Here is a 21,364-nt window from a genome sequence, read left to right on the forward strand (position 1 = left end):
ACAGGTAGGAGCCAGCGTGGTGTAGTGGTTTGTGCTGGACCTGGGTTTGAACCCCTGCTCCACCATGGAAACCCACTGGGTGACCTTGGGCAAGTTATGCTCTCAGCCCGAGAGGAAGGCAATGGCAAACCTCCTCTGATCAAATCTTGCCAAGAAAACCCCATGACAGGATCAGAAAGGGTCACCAGAAATCAGAAATGACCTGAAGGCACACAAAAAAACATTATAGGCCTCACACCTCCACACTCAGGTTTCAAGCAGAATGTTTTTATCCATTAGACTTACAACCTACTTTTTTCCCAGGACTGTTATTCCACTAGTGAGGCTGGGTGGGGCATTCTGGGAGATCTATTCCCCAAAAAGTCCCATTGTCAACATCTGGTTTCACTTATTTCTCCTTTTTTGGATCAGCATCTTATTTATCCACTCTTCAAAGCTCTGCAGCAGTAGCTGTTCAATCCAGAATGCCAACAAACCTGGCCAATTTTTTGTTTTTTAAAAACCTGGTTTCCTTCTGCAAGCAGTGATAAATGTTAGCAAAATCACCATTATTCATACGCAGGGAAACAAAATGCAGTATCTCTCAAAACACACCTGGCTGCCGGAATAAACAGAGTGGAAAAATCCCCTCCCCTCTTTTATGTAATAAAAGAAATCCACGACTGCTGTTCCCTCTAGCCCCAGAGAATCCTAACCAGGAAAGATGAAGATTTAGGAGTACGGATCTTTTTCTTTGTCTTCCAGGTAAGAAAAATGAAACAGCCAGGTGTAGTGTGTTGTTTTAAACTGAATGAAGGAAGACTAATCGTGCTGGGATAGAAAGAGACAAACTGATGGATCCAAATGCAATGATGCTCTGGATTGAACAGATGATTAGGGCAGAGCAAAGCAGGACAAGTCCATTCTGGGTAACTGAGGCACCACTGGAGCAAAGGCTGCATCCACACTGCAGTTGGACGCCGCTTTCACTGCCATGGCTCTGTTGTGCTACAGAATTCTGGTTCGTCCACATCCAGAGATTCAAACCCACTGACTGAAAATATTTTTTAAAATACAGTAAATAAATTTGAGAAAACAAACCTTAATTTTGCTGTTTTATAGAAGGGACACCATTTTATTATACCCTTACATTTGAGGTTCCATGGATCTTGGTATCCATGAGGGCGGGGGTGTCATGGAACCAAACCCCTGCAGATACCAAGAACCCACCATATATAGCCTAACCCTAAGGAAAACCTATCTTGGGGTTTTCTTGGCAAGATTTGCTCAGAAGAGATTTGCCTTTTCTTTCCTAAGAGTCCAAGAACATAACTTTCCCAAGACCACTCAGTTTTTTTCCATGCCTGACTGGGGATTTGAACCCTGGCCTCCTGAAGTCCTAGTCCAGCATTCTAATGACTATGCCACGCTGGCTCTCTGTATCGCTGGGATACAGAAAAATCCTTCCCTCTCATACTAGAAAGCATGGAATATGTGGGCCAAGCCACCTCTTTTGCCTCCTTCAAATCCCACCTGGAGCCTTACCCCTGGCATCCATGTTCCACTGCAGCCCACCTGTAAACCGTAAGGTTGCAAGTTCAATACCAGCCAAGGTATCAATCAAGAGAACGGGTCGACCAAAGGGCAATGGTCCATCTACTCATTTTTTAAATGTTGCTTTTTAAAAAAATAAAATAAAACCCCTAATGCAAAACTGAATAGCACCCATTTCATTCCCAGCTACAAAAAGTCCAGTTCCTCAACCGAAAACACGACGCTTCCGGAGACTTATTCATATATTTTTTGGAAAGTCTTTTTATCCTCAGCCAGAACTGCAAAATGCGAAGAACAATAAATGTATTCATCCAGCAGGTTTGTTCCGTTACCAGAAGTTGAGCATTTTTCTTAAAACGCTGCTGGGATTAGTTAATGTTTTCACTGGCAAGAGAAAACTCCTTCTTGGCCAGTTTTCAGGCCTTGTTTGGTTCCTTGTATACTGGAAGCATTCTTTCCCATTGCCAGGGTCATTCATTTCTCTCCTCCTCATCCCCAAATACACACCCATCAGCCCCTCCAACCCTGCATCTGGAGGTTTTCAGTACGAAGCTGAAATTTGCAGCCATCTATTGCCTTGTGGAACAGCTAGATTGCTCCAAGGCAACTTCTACCTGATGCTTTTTTGTCCCACTGCCCATCAAATGCCAGGTATTCCAGTCTGGGTCCCCCCCCCTCCAAAAAGCAATAAGTATTAGCTTCATAGTTTGATAAAGAAGCCATTACATTCTCTGATGAGAAATATTTCAGTGCTGAATAATGTTACCTTCTCTTACAAGCAATGCAGCAAGTACAAGTTTATAAGGACGTATCTCTTACTAACTCTTGGTAACTGTTTAATCTTCTACTTCCTTGGGTTTTCCTTTGGATGCTTCCTTGCATAGAGATCCTCTTCTCCTTTGAAGTCATTCCAAGTTGGTGATGATACACAGAAGCACCATCTTGCCAAAAGGAGCAACAAGCAAGAGATTTGTATTTAAACATCAGATGGTCTGTCCTTTTTTCAGAAGTATCTGGAGAGTGCTTTTAAACCACGTTATACAATTGGTCAACCTGGGATGCAAACCCCTGGATTCAACCTCTGTCCTCTTGACACGTTTGAAGGGTAAATGGGAGGTTGAAAAGAGTGGGGAGAATAACTTCTGGCAAGAGCAGACACATTTTTAGAATGGAACTGTATAAACTAGATGTTTGACTCATCTCTCTTAAAAACACATCGTGGGATAATCAGTACCAGTTTCTACAACAGACAGAATTCAGTTTTACAGAGAAACTAAGCAAATCTGAACAACCTATTCTTATTAATAAAGGTCAAGTCTTACAGTTCACCCCATAAGACAATATCTGGCCAATGACTGCGTAAACAAGTCTAAAGAAAACGCATTTGATATGAGAAAGTGCTGACATTCCTTCTCACTGAGTGTCCCACAAATGTGAAGTGCCCCAAGACCTAGAGATGCAGCAAAGACAAGTCTGCCTTGCCGCTCAGCCGACCACCAGCCTCTTGGCCCACCAGCCAGCGGTGTAACCATTACAACACACCTACTTGATGTGTTGTAGCATGGCCTGGATTGTCACACCAGATGTATTAATCACTCTTCCTAAGTGAATTACAAGCCAGAGCTCTGTCCACTTCCAAGAGACGCATCAATCAGCCAAAGCAACTCTGCCAAGAAAAAAGCATTCACTAATCAATAGGCTTTTAGAGAAAGGCAACACTTTTCCAACAGGTTGCCAGAGGCGACTGGTGGGTCTCTCTCTCTCTCTGGGGTAAGTAGAACTGTCCCTGGGAAGGCAGAGGGCAGGCCTCACTTTGCTGTTCATTTACACTTCCATTCCACTTCCCACCAATTAGAAGCATGTCTACTTTAGCTAATGGAAGGATGGAGGGCGGCTGAGACATCTGTTCCAAGGGATGCAGTTACCAAACACAGCCAATAAAGGGGACCCATTTGCCCAAATATACTCTGAGTCTCCATCTGGGGCTAGGAAAGCCCTGTGCCTCAGAGAAAGCTGTGGCAGAAACGCCATCCAACTTTGCTCTATTAAAAGAAAAAAAGAGGAAACGTTTAGGATAAGGGCCATTCTGCTCTATGCGGCATCTCAGCATCACAGTTGAAAATGCTCTTTATACAGCAGCATTTCTTCTTGCTCTGTTTTTGACAGTTTCCAAGTTATTTATTCTTCAAACCACATCTGCCTAGTCACGGCTTGACAGAGTTTGCAAAGGGAGCTAATAATCACAACCTGATTTACAGACAGTCATTTTGTGTGGTTTGACAAGAGATTCAGGGGTTTTGCTGTTGGGCATCCTTTGAAAGGCCAGATTATCTTCCCGCACTCTCAAAATCAATGTACATCTGTGCGCACAACACAAATGTACAGCTACACTCACACAAAACGGGATGAGTAAAAAATGAAAAAGCCACTCGACTGTAAAAACCAGAAAAGGTTTGCCCCACTCCTCCCAATGCGGAAACCTCTGCTGTAACTAATCCCTGCTCAGTTTGCCAAGAGAAAGATTTATGGTTGCCCTTGTCTACCCCAATTACTGCGCAATTTGAGGGTTCTCCTCTGAGCTTGGAGCCAAACTCTGAGGCCCCTTTACCATTTATTTTATTCATCTGAAACACGTATACGTTGCCTTCTTATTAGATGGCTGCCATGATAGGCAAAGCTGAAAAGGACAAGCTACTGATGTCTCCACCAGAAAGAAGTTGGTGTTTCTTGCCCAAGGTAGGAAGGCCAGAAGCCCACAAGGCGAAGGGAGGAAAACACCTGGTTCAACATTGCTTGCATTCAAGTTGCATGAAGAGAACCCTGCCTCACAGAAAAGCACAGTGACAAAACAGCGTACAGTGGTACCTCGGGATACGAAATACCCAGGTTACGAAATTTTCAGGATACGAAAAAAACCCATAGGAAATTATTGTTCCGGGTTAAGAAAGTTTTTTCGGGTTACGAAAAAACTTTTGGTGCTTTTCTGCGCAATTTCACACGGAATCGCGGCTTTTCCCCATTAGCGCCTATGGGAATTCGGCTTGCGAAAGCCTTTCGGGTTACGAAATTGACAGCGGAACGAATTAATTTCGTAACCCGAGGCACCACTGTATGTTATTTTAGGCTCAACAGACACAGACCGATCATTTCTGTGGGTAAGACTCATACGCTGTTGCTGGAGCCAAGCAGAAGGAAGAACCTGGAACATGCCAAAGTATCACACACGGAACTAGATGTGGTCCCTCACCCTACAAAACACAACGCTCCAAGCCGTCACAACTGCGCAACGTTGCAGTCTTGGTGCTCCCAGCTGCTCAAAGGTTTGAGGGGGGTGCTGCCAAGAAATCACCTCCTTTTACCATTGTGAGAGTTTCCCCAGGACCCTGACTGGAGAAGTCTTCACACAAGACTTAAAGACGGATCAGCAGTGGCCAAAAAAGAAAAGGAAGTAAGGACCTCCTGGATATGGAAAGCCCCTAACTCCAATGAACCCCGATCTAAGCCAATTTCCCAGCCCACCCATTAAACTGGCTTCTTAAAAGGCCTGGAGGGAAATAACGCTTCCAAAGAAAGTACAGTACTGGAAAAGTCAAGAGAAATAGCCACCTGACTAGAATGGCAGCTCTCTTGCTGTGCCCAGGAACCCTTCACCAGAAGCCCCCTTCTTTTCTAAACCACCCCTTACCTATGAACGCCTGACCTGCCAGTCTCCCTTCACACTTTCCCCACCAGCCCCTTAGGCCTGCCTTCCATCTGGGCACATTTCCCCTTCTCCTGCATTGACTCAGAGCCCAGGCAAGTTAGTTTTTAGGACTATAACTCCCAGAATCCCCTATACAGCATGAACAGGGACTTGTTGGCTGTAGGTTTCTGGGAACTGTAGCCCATAAAGCAACTTCCCCAAGCTCTGATTCAATCTGAGCCTCAGCAGATAGACTCCCTTCCATTGCTCTTCTTTTTAATCCTACAGCAAGCCACCCTTCTTCTCACCTTTCTCCTTTCCTTCAAGCTCCATGCTACCAGCTGACATAAGGCTCAAACAAGGCTGCAAAGAGCAAGCCCAACGCAGGCGCTGCGCTCTTTCTGGAAGGACTCTGACATGGCGGCGGCGGCGGCAGTGGCTCTCTTCCTGAGCATAAAGTGAGCAATCTCAAGGTAACCCACGCTCAGGCTCCAGCCTCTTTTGGGAACTGGCTCCACCAGTCTGGTGTCAGCCTCTCCTTCGCTGGAACCGGGCCAAACGCCCCACAAGGAACCGCCTTCTAGCGCCTCAGCGCTAACCTTCGCAAAACGTCTGCACTGAGGGAAAGGACTTCTCCCCTGAAAAGAATCATCATCATCATCATCATCACCGTCATCATCATCATCAAAAGTACCATGCAGATATGCTAGGGGCCAAAGTGCCCTAAAGGCACCAGATCCTGCCTCATCAGGTAGCTAAGCAAAGCCGGCTCTGGCTAGTATGCGTATGGGAGACCATGAATGAACCCCAGCCTGCCTTTCAGAGGAAAGAGCTGGGGAAACTGAGTATTCCTTACATAAGGAAATCCCATGAAACTCGTAGGGTCGCCAGAACATGACAGGCAACTGGAAGGCGCATTCAGACAAACGCACATAAGTGCTTAGAGACCCTGTGGAGGGTATTGTGGGACCCATAGCAGACAATGGACCAGGGCTATGGAATTCTGGGAGATGGAGGGTGTTGTGGGTCCCATAGCAGACAATGGACCAGGGCTATGGAATTCTGGGAGATGGAGGGTGTTGTGGGTCCCATAGCAGACAATGGACCAAGGCTATGGAATTCTGGGAGATGGAGGGTGTTGTGGGTCCCATAGCAGACAATGGACCAGGGCTATGGAATTCTGGGAGATGGAGGGTGTTGTGGGTCCCATAGCAGACAATGGACCAGGGCTATGGAATTCTGGGAGATGGAGGGTGTTGTGGGTCCCATAGCAGACAATGGACCAAGGCTATGGAATTCTGGGAGATGGAGGGTGTTGTGGGTCCCATAGCAGACAATGGACCAGGGCTATGGAATTCTGGGAGATGGAGGGTGTTGTGGGTCCCATAGCAGACAATGGACCAGGGCTATGGAATTCTGGGAGATGGAGAGTGTTGTGGGTCCCATAGCAGACAATGGACCAAGGCTATGGAATTCTGGGAGATGGAGGGTATTGTGGGTCCCATAGCAGACAATGGACCAAGGCTATGGAATTCTGGGAGATGGAGGGTATTGTGGGTCCCATAGCAGACAATGGACCAGGGCTATGGAATTCTGGGAGATGGAGGGTATTGTGGGTCCCATAGCAGACAATGGACCAGGGCTATGGAATTCTGGGAGATGGAGGGTATTGTGGGTCCCATAGCAGACAATGGACCAAGGCTATGGAATTCTGGGAGATGGAGAGTGTTGTGGGGTCCGCTCTGGGCCCACAATAAACTCCAACTCCCAGAATTCCATAGCCTTGAGCCACACAAGAGTTAAAGCGGTTCAAAACCGGGTTATTTCTCCAGTGTGGATGCAACCTGAGACTCAACCCCTCACCCGGGAGATGAGGCTTCCCAATCTCTAGCCAAGGGGAGGCATCTGGGTCCAGGTGAGGAGGGTCTCCCCGCACCAGAGCTCCCCACTGGGGTCACTCTTGCTACCCTCCTCCTCGTCTCCCCCCCAAAAAACAACTCTCCCCCAGCCTTTTAGGAAAGCCAACCCACCCCCAAAAGTAAGCCCCCCAAACCCTCACATGGGTCCATTTTTACCGAGGGACCCCAACAGTGCCCCCACTTGCCTGCCTGCCTGCCGGCCGCCTTCCTTCCTTCCTCCTCCGCCCGCTTGCCCCTTCCTCCTCACACAGCCGCCGCCATCTTGGGACTCAGCCAACATCCGGGGACAGCGCGCCCCGTCGCCCTGGCAACAAAAGCTCTCCCTCTGCCCCCCCCGCTACGGCCAAGGAGGCGTGGCTTTCGCTAACGAGACCCGGAAGAAGGTGCCTCGCTCCTGATTGGCGGAAGGTCCACCGCCCATTGGTTGAGGCGAGGGGAGGGGGAAAGAAGGCGGAGCGTGGGCAGCCATTGGTTGTCGCGGATGATGATTGGCAGCACAAGAGTTCTGCCTCTTAAAGGAGACGCGCACGTTAAGTCTGAGGCAAGGAGAGGGGTTAAAAACGCAAAGAAACTTCTAGAAGCTGGAAGAGTAACTTTGGAGCCGGGTGCAAAAGGAATGATTGGATTAATTAATTGCTCAATCCAAAATTAAAATATAATTACATAACTAAAATTATTATTAAAATTAGTCATTAAAATTAGTATTAAAATTTTATAAATATTTTATAAATGTACAATTTATATCATTATTAAAATAATAAATTAATTATTAAAATTAATTACTAAAATCATTCAACTTGGGAATTAATTTTGGGCAGGGACGCCAGGGGCGGGGCCTGCTCCACTTCTCCTAAGAGACCCCGCCCACCTCGCCTCCTTTCCTCCCATTGGCTGAGCCGAGACGGACAGTGCCTCTGGACCAAAGAGCTTCTCAGAAGGCGCCTGTCCCACACGAAGGCCCGCCTCTCTCCGTTCCCTGGCCCCGCCCCCAGGACGTCGTTCGCCCTTTCCCTTCTCCTCCTCTAGAGGGCGCCTCTTCGGTTCCTTGGAGATGGACCCAGGAAGGAAGCGCTCCGTTGCTCTGCCTCCGATCGAGGCTGCTCCTCCTCCTTCGGCAGGCACTGGGCAGAGGAGACTCAAGTGGGAGATGATGGCCGTCCAGGCCCAGGAGCTCCCAGAATCCCATGGCCTTGAGCCAGGAAAGAGTTTATTTCTCCAGTGTGGATGCAGCCTTTATCTGCAAATTAGAAGGCGCAGCTGACACCCTCCAGAGGCCAGGGCCAAACTCAAAGTGGCCTTAACAGATTAGAAGGCTCATCAGAAGGCCAAAGCTAACCCAATGACCTTCAGTAGGAAGACATGATGTAAGCGGGGGGGGGGGGGTGTGAATGAAATACACAGATATAGGACGGACGGGGGACGTCTGTCTTAAAGGGGTTTGTAGTGTGAAAGGGTTCTAGGAGTCCTAGTAGTAGACCACAAGTTGAACGTGAGCCAACAGTGTGATGCAGCAGCAAAAAAAGGCCAATGCGATTCTAGGCTGCATCCATAAAAGTCTAGTCTCAAGATCAAGGGAAGTCATGCTGTCTCTCTATTCTGCGTTGGTCAGGCCCCACCTGGAATAATGCTGTGTCCAGTTCTGGGCCCCACAATTCAAAAAGGATGTGGAGAAACTGGAGCCATGTGTCCAAAGGAGAGCGACTAAAACAGTGAAGGGTCTGGAAACCATGAAGCCATATGAGGAGAGACTTATGGAGCTGGGGATGTTTAGGCTGGAGAAGAGAAGGTTAAGAGGTGATATGATGATAGCCCTGTTTTAAGTCATTGAAGGGATGGAGCAAGCTTGTTTTCTGCTGCTCCAGAGAATAGGGAGGCAATGGAGCCATGGATGCAAGTTCCAGGGAAAGAGATTCCATTTCAGCCTTAGGAAGATTTCCTGAGAGTAAGGGCTGTTTGACAGTGGGAGACAATGCTCCCTCAATGGAGGACGGCGGAGTCTCCTCCTTTGGAGGTCTGCCAAAGGGGGTGCTTTGATGGAGAGTTCCTGCACGGCAGAAGAAGAGGGTTGGACTGGGTGACATTTGGGGTCCCTTCCAACTCTATGATTCTATGATTGCCTTCTGTTTCTGTTTGTAGATGGACCATCTTCCTTCGCCTAGAGATGGAGGGAGAGAGGCTGGACCGATGGTAGTCGTGAAAAGAAATGTAAGCTTGGAAGGGTAAGCTTTCATTCCAGGAGATGTGGAAATAATTCATACTTTGCTTAATGATGATGATAATGATAATAATAATGTAATTATATTCCGCCCTTTCGCTAGGGAATCAAGGCGGATTACAGCATAGTAATAACACACTATGTTATATAGTATAATATATAGTTTTAAGGACATACTTTGCTTCTTTTTCAAACCTTGTCCCATTTCTTTTCCCCTTTCAGGTCCCATTCGTGGAGCAATGCTGTTTCTTTAAGTACTGCGAGATTACCTTTGTCATCAGATGCTCCAAAGATGGAAAAACACCAAGAGCATGAAGTGCAAAGAAAAAAGGAAGCTCAGAGAATTGTTTAAACACCTAACTGTGAATTAAAGTTCTTTTAGGATGTATCTTCTTTCCTGGTCCCAAGCGTTCCAGGTAAGGAAGACCCAACCGGTATTTTAGTGCTAATGTGAACGCATTGTCAAAATGGTAAACCAGGAAGAAATTCTGGCACATGATTTCAGTTCAGCGGCCATTTCCAAACCTTAAAGGGGAGGGAACACGTTTTTAATGGGATGGGAATTTGTGGGACATATAAAACATTGATAAATACGAACATGGCCCCTTGTTCAGAGGTCAGGTTTGCAGGCCTCTGCTTCTGAACCGTGGAGATGCTGCCAGTGTCTTCTTTGGTGAGATCAACAATGTGCAGTGAGCACTGTTGCCTTACTGTTTCCCACTTGGAGTAGTAGGCCTTTCTGTAGTAGTATTTTGGCTTTGGAGTTTGCTGGTGCCTGTTGTTGAAGAATGCAACCAAGTCTGAGACCAAGACCAGGCTTCGGACTCTCTTCTGACATTTAGGGAATGAGGCTGTGTAAAAGCAACCTTTGTGATTAACAGCCAGGATAAAAACTGTGTATCAGCCCAGTGTTGTATTGCACAGGACCCTCAAAGCAAGAGCTTCATGCTATTGCATTATAGACGTCTCTTTCCATCACATTTGACTTCCCAATATCTTGAACGACTAAAACAGGACATAGCTAACCATTCCCTCTAAGCCCAGCAACTGAAAACATTACATGATTTCCTGCCAAGAGGATGAAACAGAAAGGGCTGGCATGTTTGTTTTTGCTTTCTTGATCCAGAAGCACCTTCCCACACTGATACACCCCAGTGAGTTTGCAGAGGGGTGCATGGGATGAAACATGAATGATTGCAGGACTTATAGAAATCCTTCTGGAAATGGTAATCCATCCCACATAAGAGAGCTTCCCTTCCCTTTGATGTGTCCGGAGTGATTTACTTATCTTCCCCATCTTTTCATTTCCATCCAGGTCTGAAACAGCTGCATCACAGCCAGGGACTCTGTAATGCCACCTTGGTAGCAGGAGGAAAGAGGTTTCCTTGCAACAGGTGGGTGTCCATCCTAATGCCAAGCAGGGAAGCCAGAAACTCCTGTTTAGGGAAAAAGTCCCTTCTTTTTTTAGATAGATTAGTGGCCCTCTTCTCAGTGGTAGCCAAACACTGGCTCCATACCTCTGTCATCTCCCTTTTCCAAATGCTTTTAAAATATCCCACTTTCCCTCTTCTCTTTCCTCCTTTGTCTTCAGCTTCCTTCAGTTGCTGCAGACAGGGCTCAAAGTGCAAAAGTAAGTTGCACACAGTCAGTTGAGCAAGAGAGAGAAGAGGCAGGGAGGAGAGAGCCTTGCCCTTCCCAGCAGGCTCAGGTAGAAGCAAACTGCTGTGTGTTCTTCCTCATTAATAACATTTTGCCACCCATGTGGTTTGGCCACATGTTTCCTGGTTATCATCTGTGAAATGTTGGTTGGTATGTAGCTCCATGGCCAACTTAATGATCTCTGTCCCTCTCACAGGGCACTGTTGGCGTCCATCAGCCCTCACTTCCAGGCTGTGTTCACCAGTGACTTCAAGGAATCCATACTCCAGAACCTGCTCACCTTCCTCTACTCAGGAGAGCTGACCCTCCGTCCGGAGATTGCTGAAGATCTTTTCACAGCAGCCAGCCAACTCCAACTCTTGCCCGCCTTGACGCTCATCAGCAGGTAGCACAAGAGGTCTGGCTCCTCTAAAGTCTTTCCCCAGCTTCCATTGGACATAAATGGCTTCACCATGGAGTTCCAGCCACCACTTTCCTTTCCAGTGATGTGCTTTCTCTCCATTGAACCCTGGCAGATATCTAATAGAGAGGATTTCCAAGGAGAATTGCCTTTGCCTTTATATGCTGGCTCGGGATCACAACAACGCCACCCTCTTGCGTGGCACCTTATGTTACCTATGCCTCCATTTTGAATCCGTCTTGGAACACCAGGATTTCCCACATCTTGACCTCGGGGCTTTGATCTGCATCATCTTTTTGGACCAGCTAGCCGTGGCCTCAGAAATGGAGGTCTTCCAGGCTGCGGAGCGCTGGGTGAAAGCTGCACCTGCCCAACGGCTGGAGGCACTTGGGACGCTGCTGTGGCACATACGTTTCCCACTGTTGACCCTTGAGGAAATGGCGAAAGTCCAGGGAGATATAGTCACGCTTGGCCAGCATGTGGAGATGGAGTGGGAAGACCTTGATGGGGCTGGGAGGCTGCAACTGAGCGGAGGCCTCCAACAAGGGATGTTCCAGGAACGAATTGTGTGCATCAAAGTCCCTCGACTGAGAGACATCCTCTTCCTCTCCTCTCTCTGATAATTTAATTGAGCGCAAAGTACTTTTGCATTTTGAATGCATTATTTAGCCATTGAAGCAAGAGGAGGCGAGAGAAACCATGTTGCTTTATAAAAGTGGGATGGCAGGGGGTTAATCTGGAATAGTCTTCTGTTGCTCCACTTTCTGAGATGCTTTTAAAGAGTCCCAGTTTCTCCCTCCTCCTTCCACTTTGTCCTCTGCTTACTTCAGTTGCTGCAAACTGAGTTCAAATTGCAAAGTAGATTGCGTTCAAATAACCTATGGGAAAAATGAGAGGAAGGGGTGAAACCTTACCCTTCCCAGTTGGCTCAAGTAAATGCAAACTGCTGCAGCCTTTCCTAGCTTTGGCTCTACCTACTTCATAAATGTCTGCCTTCTTGACAACACTCTGATGTTGTTTGGCCACATAAATCCCAGTTTTAATCTGTGAAATATTGGACAGTATATGGGTTGGTGGTGTTGGTGGTGATGGGTCTGAACCATGAGAAATTCATCTCAGGTATGCAAACAAGGGCACTTAAATGGCAGGAATTTTGTAGTGTCCAGTGCAAAAGGCAAGAGGTCTACCAATGACCTCTCTGAAAAACCGCCCCAGAACCAGACCTGCAATTTGGCTTGGAGTCCAATTTAGCAATTTATTAAAGTGGAACTGTCAAGACTCAATCTTTCTTTGGAAAGGTTTTCTCAATTCAGGGCAGAGTTAGGTTGCGGGAGGGCGAGTAGGTATTGCTTAGCCACAATGTTGGGTTTTAATTCTCTTCCTCGCCTTCTTTCGTATTCATTCCTAGGTTTGAAGAAGAGTCTTCCTCCAAAGCCTTGGAATCTGACACCTGTATTTTATTTTATTTTTTAATTTTTCTTCCAAATTTCTCAGCTAAAGGAATGTTTACAGAGCGCACCGAATGGACTCCTGGAGCAGCCAATGTCTTTACTCTGATTTAAAGTTTGATCCGTATAGTATTATATTTAAAAAAAGACTCCTTTTTTTTAATAAGGAGAAATATTTAATATTTATTCTTGCTGCTATATATATATATATTAAATTTTTATTTTTGCAAGGAGAGCAACAGACTGACTCAAAAAAGATCTTAGGAACGGAGCCGCCTAATGGAGCGGAAAGTCAGAACTGGGTTTGGAGAGCTTTATTTTGGGCTTTCCTTCGGACGGAAGAAGAAAGGCTAGTTTGCGGTGTAGAAAAAGGGGAAAAGCTGAAAGGCTGCGCCAGGATTGTCTGGTTTCTAGAAAAGGCAGGTCCTTTTCCTACACAAGTGCCAGGGATGAACTCTTTTTTTACATGCTGTTTTTAAAGACCTCTTTTTTAAAAGAACAAAACTATTGACTCTTTTGGGGAGGCTCTTCTCTTCAGTTCACTGCATTTCTTCCTTCGCGCTTTGAAGGGAAGACACTCCAGCCTTTCTTTCGGTCGGTGCAAAGGTGTAAAAAAAGATAATACAGACCTCCACAATAGGAAATTAAAATGTATTGAATTTTATTTCCGTCCGGACGTTTGATCCCAAGAGACCCACAAGGCAGCTTATGGCAAAATTAAATAAGTAAAACCCAGCTCACGTTCACTGTCAAATCATATGGGTTGTAAAGAAACAACCAGGAGACGAAATGTAAGATGTGCCTTCTTCGATTGTTAAAGGTGTTTTTTTCCAAGGTGTAGTCATTCTACTTTTTCACCATGATGGGACGGCATTTATACACAACCTCTTGTCGTCTTTGCTGTTGTTATTGTTGTTGTGTGACTTCAAGTCATTTCTGACTGTAACCTATTGGTCTGCTCCAAAGGTCGGGTGCAACATATAAAGATATTGCAAACAGCTCAGGTTTGGCCCTAACCTAACATTCTTGGATAGATCAGTCTTTTAAAAACACATCACCATCAAATAGACCTTAATATGGTTTATACAACAACTTGGGTTAACTTTGTAGACACCCCACAATTTTTAAAACACACTTTGAGAGACTGGCTTAAGTTCTTGGTTGCATACAAAACAGTGATTTGGTGCTTCAGATAGTAGCGAAAGTCTACCTTTAAAAATCATGATGAGTATTTTAATGCCAGGAAGGAAGGAAGCCTGGCTGGCTTTCAGGGACTGAAACTAAATCATCTCATATTTCCAGTCATGGCATCCCTTTCTGTTTAATTATAGTTTGTAAAAATATAAGATTGGAACTTGCAGCCCTGGATCCTAACACTAAGAGAAATATTACAAGGTGGGCAAACCGTTCTTGTTACTTTAAAATTGTGTTTAATGCAGGCACTCCATTTTTAAAAACCAAGAAAAAAATAATGCAAGGAATTATTGTATGCAAAGAATCCCAACCCTGCTGGAGATAACTTTATATTCGTATTTATGTTGTATATGCTGTATATTTATAAATGTTTATCTATCTCCCCCAACCTCTGTAACTTTTCTCAATCTCTCTTTTTTTCAATGTATGGTCCTTTCTCTGAAAAAGAAAGTTATATAAAATATCTATTTTGCTCATGAAAACCACTCTGATGCTGTTTTCTTGCTTGGCTCGTTTTGACACAGTAGAGGTAAGGTTTGAAATGGCATTTGCCCTTATATATGTGCAAACAGGTTTGTTTTGTGAAGTCGAAGAGCTCTGGTGCCTCCCCAAACGACAAATCCCAGGACTCAACAAGGTGAAGTCCTAGCCACTAAACTGGAGTCACAACTGCACAGTGTGAAAGGGTCCAATATTCAACCAGGTATACCTGAGCAGAGGGGGTCCCCCTGTTCAAAATTAATTCTCTGTTTGGCTTTCTGAAACCTTTCTCCTCTTTTTCCTTTGCCTTCCCCAGAGGGCCTGCTCTCCCTGAACTAAACCAAGCAAAGTGTTAATGGGGAAACCATAAGGTCAGGGAGGCAAGTGTGAAAGCCACTGAGCTGCCAACCCTGGGGCAACTCTTTACAAGCAGCTGTCAACACAAGAAAATGTTGGAAAAGAGCATGCCCCGGGGTGTCTTGCCATTTTAGAAATGGGTTTGCCAGTAGCCAGGATGTTGGTCGTTCCTAAGAAAGGAGTTTCGTTTTTAACATCAGAGTCATAGATCCAGTAAAAAGCAACTGTTTTTGCTGGCTGCTACAGGCCAAAATAAAGCATCACACCCCAAGTTAAGAAGAAAACACCATTCCACTGGGGGGGGGGGGATTAAATCCAAAATCAGTTGGTTGGTTGCATCACTCTCCCAGGTGAAGGCCACCTCAGCCAAAGAAAGGGATGCCCCAGAGAGATCCAAAGCACCAACAGCTGGAAGAATAAAACCCAGAAGGATCAGGTCCCACCTGCGTCATGGATTTTGCTGTGAGGCCCTGGGGAAAAGTCACAAATCTCTTAGCTGCAGCCTGACAAAGGGGAGTGCAAAGACCCTACAAATAATTCAGATACTTAAGATGTCATTGGTAGTTGCTTTTGCTTGCCTCCAAGTCCTTTCTGACTTATGGTGACCCTAAGGCAAGCCTATCTCAGGGTTTTCTTGCCAGGTTTCTGGAGAGAAGATTTGCCACTGCCATGTTCTGAGCTGAGAGAGTGTGACTTGTCTAAAGTCACCCAGTGGGTTTTCATGGCTGAGCCAGGATGCCAACCTTGGTCTCCAGAGTCCTAGGATCCAAAACACATTGCAGAAATAAGCCAATCTGAGACGGCTTTAACTGCCTTGGCTCAATGCTAAGGGATTCTAGGAACTACAGTTTTGCGAGACATGTCAGATTGCTCTGGGGCCACAATAAATAACCCATTGTTGTGATTCGCAGAGACCTCAAAGAAGAAACTAAAAAGTCAAAGGATTCCCTAGCATTGAGCCAAGATAGTTAAAGTGGTCCCAAACTGGTTTATTTCTGCGATATGTTTTGGACCATGCATCACGAACCCCTTCCTCCACCTGCCCTTCAAGACGGCCAAAACAGAGGAGCAGGGCCTGGTATAAACCAGATAGAATATTCCTTGCTCTGGATTCCATCTCCCTGGAGATTCCCAGCTTTCCAATATGATTTCATAGCCAGGCCTTCTGAGTTTGAGCAGACTCAGAGGCCAGGCTAACTTGGCACCATGCCTGGCGTGAGTGGGTCCCGGGGGGGGGGGGGGGGAGAAGGAGGGGGAGAGAGGGCAAGCAGGGGGGGGCTTGGGGGCTGTGTGGCTGACATCCCAAGTTCCTTGGCTGTTTTTCCTCTCCTTGGCAGTGGTTGAAGAAGAAGGCCCAGGGAAATGGCCAGAGCCCTTCTGAGTCTATTTGCGAGGAGAAAGTCCAGTCAAAGGGCGTAAGTTTCCTTGCAAACGGCCCAATGTCTGAGCCTTTTGGGGGGACAGTCCCTCTGAAAGCATCCAGGTTTCGTGGCTGATGACTTCCAAGGTTTTCTTTCCCTGTTCTAGAAGACGGGGAAATGGGGTCAAAAATTCTTTGCCTGGTGTACTTATCCTGGTCCAACCAAGAAGCCCCCCGAGCCCTCTCACAAAAGCAAGGAGGAAGAAGCCTCTGCAACCAGGTAAGGCCCTGCTTGCAGTGGAGTCTCCAGGGCTGCAGATGCCTGAGCCTGGGCCCAGAGCTCTGACCTCTCCTTGCCAGTCTGGCAGTCTTCTTCCCAGAAAGGTAAGGAGGAGGAGGGAAGGTCACAGCTTGGCATCATGGCCAGGGACCTGCCTCTCTTTCTTTCTTTCCTTCCTTCTTTTGCCTTTCATGTTCTATTTCCTTACATTTCAGCTATCCGGAGAAAGGAGATGGCGTTAGCCCATCTGAGTCAACTGGCAAGAAGAAAACCAACCCTACGGGAGTATGTTCTCTGAGCCTTTTGGGAGACAGTCCCCCTGAAAGCAATAATTTGTGGTGGAAGAGGGGGGGGGTAGGGAGGGGGGGATGTGGAGCCTCATTTCTCTCTTTCCATTGCAGTGGTTGAAAAAAGTGAGACAAGGGCTCACTGACGGATGGAGGTACCTTACGAAACGTAAGGATCGCAACAGGGAGCAAGCTCCACAAAACAAGCAAGCAGAGTCTTCTGTGAAAAGCAAAAAGAAACATAGGTCTTCTACCATGTAAGCCCCCCATTTATTTCCTCCCCCGCCCTCTTTGGCCGTTCTGGTTTTGTGCCTTTCTGACTTCTGGCTGAGAGAGTGTGACTTTGCCTAACTTCCTATGGGAAGGACATTTTAAAGAATTTTGAAATGCAGTTGGTTCCACTGGATAAGGTGAAATCAAAGCTGGCGGTTTTCTGTAATGTTTCCTCCTTTTATTAATTTTATTAATCAAAATCTCCCGATTTCAGTGTTCCAGAGAGAGATGCATCTCTCAATGTGGAACAGCCGTCTTCCTCTGACCCAGTAAGTACAAATGAGAATACTGAAGGACCACAGGCTTTTACATAGTTAGGGATGTCTAAATTCATTCTATGTTTCCTTCTTAGAGTTCTGTGCCATTGGAAGTCAATGAAGATCTCAGTCACTCAGACAGGTAGCTATGTAATTGCAACCTTTGCATGTTGAAAACCACAACAGAATGTTTTCTTGGATGGCGGTACATCCAAGCTTGCAACATAGTTTTAGAAGTGTTTTTCAAAGGTCTGTCTTAGTGTGACAGCACTTGCAGTCAGAATGTTCATCCTTATGTTCAGGTTGAATCTCTTTTCCTGAAGCTGGTATCCATTGCTGCATGTTTAGTCTCTGGAGAGCGAAGCACAAGCTTTCTTCAGCCTCAATAGGAAGCCCTGTATGTGGAGAAATGTTTATGAAATGTAACCTTCCTCCTTTTATTAATCAAAGCCTCTCCTTTTCAGCCTTCCACTGGGAGACAATGACTCAACCGCTGATCACGACAGATCTCGCAGTCCAATGGAAAACACGATATTAGTCCCAGTGAGTATTTATGAGCTTGCTTACAGACCACGGGTTCTTATTAGAGCTGTCTAAACTCATACTGCCTTTTTCTGTCTTAGAGTCTGCCACTGGAAGGCAATGCAACCACAGACAGGGCACAGGCCATAGAAGACAGGTGATTTAAAACCAGAACAGAATGGCTTTCAGGGGGGGATACCTATCTTTCCCCCCGGCTGAACTTCTGTCGTCCCTTTTCTCTTCACAGGCCCCAGACAGAATCAGCAGGGAACACGCCATGCGATTCCAGCGCAAACATCTCACAGGTCTGCTGCCTCTTCTCTGGGAACGGTGATTAGGTCAGGGCCAAGCAAAAGTCATCCCCTTGCTTGGACTGAATAACTTCTTTCCCTGTTATTTATAGGATTCTGATGTCGAATTGGATTCGTCCGACTTGGAGAGGTAATTGAAATCAAAGCTGGTTTTAGAAGTGTTTTTCAAAGGTTCTGTCTTAGTGTGATTCATGTTTATTCTCTGGAGATCAGAACACATGCTTTTTCCAGCCTTGGGTTTGTAGAAATGTTTTTGAAATGTAAGCTTCCTCCTTTTATTAATCAAAGCCTCTCCTTTTCAGACTTCCACTGGGAGACAACGGCTCTGCTAGTCCAGTGGAAAACACAGTCCTAGATTCTGATGACAATTTGGATAATTCGTCTGATTGCGAAAGGTAACTCAAATCAAAGCTGGCGGTTTTCTTGGATGACGGTACATCCAAGCTTGCAACATAGTTTTAGAAGTGTTTTTCAAAGGTCTGTCTTAGTGTGACTGCATGTGTTATTGTGAACACACTTGCAGTCAGAATGTCCATCCTTATGTTGAGGTCGAATCTCTTTTCCAGAAGCTGGTATCCATTGCTGCATGTTTAGTCTCTGGAGAGCGAAGCACAAGCTTTCTTCAGCCTCAATAGGAAGCCCTGTATGTGGAGAAATGTTTATGAAATGTAACCTTCCTCCTTTTATTAATCAAAGCCTCTCCTTTTCAGCCGTCCACTGGGAGACAATGACTCAACCGCTGATCACGAGAGAGCTCCAAGTCCAATGGAAAACACAGTCCTAGATTCTGATGACAATTCGTCTGATTGCAAAAGGTAAACGCTTCTCAACTGGGAGGGGCTGAAAGTACCATTATTTTAGATGCTATTGCTGGTGGGTGCCCTGAGTTCCCCCAAAAGGTGCCCTTTGTCTTGTTTCTCCTCTGACTGTTGAGAAACCATCCCTGCCAACTCAGGGCTCCCTCCTGCCCTTGCCTTTCATTAGATAATCAACAAATAATTAAACATCTGGTGCTATCACTCGCAATGTCAGCTCTCTGTTCTTCTTCTACAGCTGCCTCAACGAAGAGGAATGTACCCTGAATACTTGGCAGCGTTCACCATTTGCACCACTGCATGTAAGGCACCAGAAGAAGACTACCAGGATGGCATCTTCTGGGCGCCATAGACCTAATTCCTCCCCACAATCTTTTTCTTCTTCCCATACAGATGAAAACAGGATTTCACGACATGTGTAATGGCTTCCGCAGTTTTCACCCTGAAGCGGCTATGCTTATCGCATCTGGTTTAGCCGAAAATCACCTGGACCTGTTTTTTGAACACGTTCTTGAAACAGGACAAGGGTAGATGCTTGGTTTTTCTTCTCCTCTTCTCAACACACAGCCCTGGGGTCCTCAGTTCCCCCTTTCTGGGTTTGAAAGCTCAGTAAGAATTTCTTCTCTTGGCAGGGTTTGTTTTGAATTACTCTCGTGCGTGGTTATGTCACCTGAGTGTGACTTTACACATGTAATCCATCTCTTGATACGATACGTAGGTCGAGCCCCATACGATTTTCTTGTTGATGAAACGAAAAAGCTTGAGATGAAGGTAAGGAGATCTCGTCTTCAGAAGGCCTTGTCCTGATGGGCATCAAGAGCTCTCTCTCCTTTGATTTAGCCCAGGGCGGTTTTCTCTCCCCAGGTATTGGCAATTAAAATTATTGCGTTCCTCGTGGCCAACGTAGAAGAAACTGAAAGCCTAGACAATTGGGTCACCGAATTCAATATCATTTTTTCAAATTTCCTGTCGGCACAAATCCTGAGACCTAACAAGACGATGACAGAGGGCCACATGACCATTAAGTAAGATGTGTCTCTTCCTTCTTTCTGGGGACAGAGTGGTCAGTGGTTTCCATTCTACTTGATGAAGATAGACATAGGATTATAAACATACAAGCTTTTCTGTCAGGCTAAGGACTTAGTGATGTGACAACTGTTGTCTTTTCTCTTCAGGGAGACCGCTACTGCTATTGAAATCCTGGAGAAGAGATGGGGCTTACAGCAGGAGATTTTTGATGAATACTGTGGCTGATCAGGTGATTTTTTGGGGGGAGAATGCCCACTTGGAATATTACAGTGTTCAAAAGGGAAGATGGTCAAGTCAAAACAACCAACAAGTACTTCTTCTTTTCTTTTCCAGGCAAACAATCGCTTCCAGGAATGCCATGATCTCAAGGGAAGATCCAGGTTTCCAGACTGCCAGAGAGAACTCTAGTGGAGAAGTTCACCAGAACGCCTGAACGTCCCTCTAAGGACTGTCTGCTGGGTCTGGGAGGAGAAAGATGGCATCACATGCACAGATGGAAAGGAAAACCCATCTCCTGGTGTCAGTACACACTGCTCCAAATATAGTCATCCCTCCAAATTTGCGGGTTTGGAGGCAACATGGAATACACCCCCAAGACAGCAAGGTGGGAACGTGGCTGTTTCCAATGGGATGCAGACTGCCTGCCTCCCCCCCCCCCCCAGACTCACTTCCAGCCCCCAAGGCCACACCAGGCCCATTGGGGGGCAAAATCAGGAGGGAGGGGATGGAAGGGAGTGGGGGAAACAGCAAGCTTGGGTTAATCGGAACCGCGAGTTCCAAACCCGCAAATTCGGAGGGACAAATATATTTGGAGCAGTGTGTACTGACACCAGGAGATGGATTTTCCTTTGCATATCCTCCCAGCCAAAATGCACAAAAGCATTCATAACAAGAGCGGTAATGAGCAGAACAACTAAGGCTCCAGTCTGAGGGGGGGGGCTACTATGGGCCTGGCTTGCAGAGCAGGTGAAGAACCATTTCTGGTGCTGGAGAGTGGAGGACGCAGAGCCAGGGGCAGACACTTATCCATCTCCTGCCCTCGGCCTCTCCAGATGTTCTCCTCTGTCCTGCCCTTGGCACCCCTTGGCACCCCTTGGCACCCAGGGACTGGCGTTGGGGACGCAGGGTGAAGAAGAGAACCAGTCACCCCTGGCTAGGGAAGTCACAACACAGGCCAAGAACTGCAGGGGTTGGAAGGGAGAATTGAAGGGAGACGAGTCCCCATCTCCGAAGGACAGTCTGGTAAACTTTCCTCTACCATCAGGATGGCCTGGACCGCAACCAGCTCCCCAAATGTTTTTTGTACAGAGGTTGGCACCTAAACCCCCAAAACATGGCACTTG

The 21,364-nt window shown here is 46.4% G+C and overlaps 2 protein-coding genes across 6 annotated transcripts in view; one reads left to right on the plus strand and one right to left on the minus strand.

Annotated features, from left to right (window-relative positions):
* The window catches only part of LOC149304664 (serine/threonine-protein kinase PAK 4-like), a 71,600-nt gene that overhangs the window by 45,399 nt on the left and 4,837 nt on the right, over positions 1-21,364 (minus strand). Inside the window, exons 1-2 of one of the 4 annotated variants that reach the window (XM_089479486.1) lie at positions 7,316-7,430; positions 5,524-5,853 (exon numbers count right to left, since the gene is read on the minus strand). The exons of 1 other annotated variant lie outside the window; for it this stretch is intronic. In XM_089479486.1, coding sequence (XP_089335612.1) covers positions 5,524-5,563 — 40 coding nt within the window. In that variant the 5' untranslated portion in view covers positions 5,564-5,853; positions 7,316-7,430. Of the gene's footprint in view, positions 1-5,523; positions 5,854-7,315; positions 7,431-21,364 lie in introns of those variants that run through there. 2 more of the 4 variants (XM_089479492.1, XM_089479489.1) reach the window with 2 other exon arrangements.
* LOC149304665 (uncharacterized) lies at positions 8,271-20,511 on the plus strand. Of its 2 annotated transcripts, XM_089479495.1 has the most exons (23): positions 8,271-8,498; positions 9,271-9,353; positions 9,572-9,765; positions 10,665-10,743; positions 11,205-14,579; positions 16,225-16,302; positions 16,415-16,527; positions 16,743-16,812; positions 16,929-17,071; positions 17,302-17,356; positions 17,440-17,486; positions 17,809-17,887; positions 17,968-18,023; positions 18,114-18,171; positions 18,270-18,307; positions 18,480-18,572; positions 18,888-18,992; positions 19,231-19,294; positions 19,386-19,519; positions 19,625-19,763; positions 19,857-20,017; positions 20,168-20,250; positions 20,355-20,511. In XM_089479495.1, the coding sequence occupies exons 5-22, from the start codon at positions 14,526-14,528 to the stop codon at positions 20,244-20,246; spliced, it is 1,566 nt and encodes a 521-aa protein (XP_089335621.1). In that variant the 5' UTR covers positions 8,271-8,498; positions 9,271-9,353; positions 9,572-9,765; positions 10,665-10,743; positions 11,205-14,525; the 3' UTR covers positions 20,247-20,250; positions 20,355-20,511. The 2 variants fall into 2 exon arrangements, with proteins under 2 accessions (XP_089335621.1, XP_089335622.1); XM_089479496.1 differs by lacking the exons at positions 9,572-9,765; positions 10,665-10,743.

This window comes from Sceloporus occidentalis, unplaced genomic scaffold (assembly GCF_023333645.1).
Source record: "Sceloporus occidentalis isolate IW3139 unplaced genomic scaffold, rSceOcc1.0.p SCAF_13, whole genome shotgun sequence".
NCBI lineage: Eukaryota > Metazoa > Chordata > Lepidosauria > Squamata > Phrynosomatidae > Sceloporus > Sceloporus occidentalis.

Bases quoted from the DNA above. Each gene is read 5' to 3' on its own strand.
- LOC149304665 (XM_089479495.1), top strand. From the start codon at position 14,526: ATGAAAACCACTCTGATGCTGTTTTCTTGCTTGGCTCGTTTTGACACA. The intron at 16,528-16,742 runs GTAAGGCCCTGC...CTTACATTTCAG, and splicing joins GAAGAAGCCTCTGCAACCAG to CTATCCGGAGAAAGGAGATG. The intron at 18,172-18,269 runs GTCTGCTGCCTC...TGTTATTTATAG, and splicing joins CCAGCGCAAACATCTCACAG to GATTCTGATGTCGAATTGGA.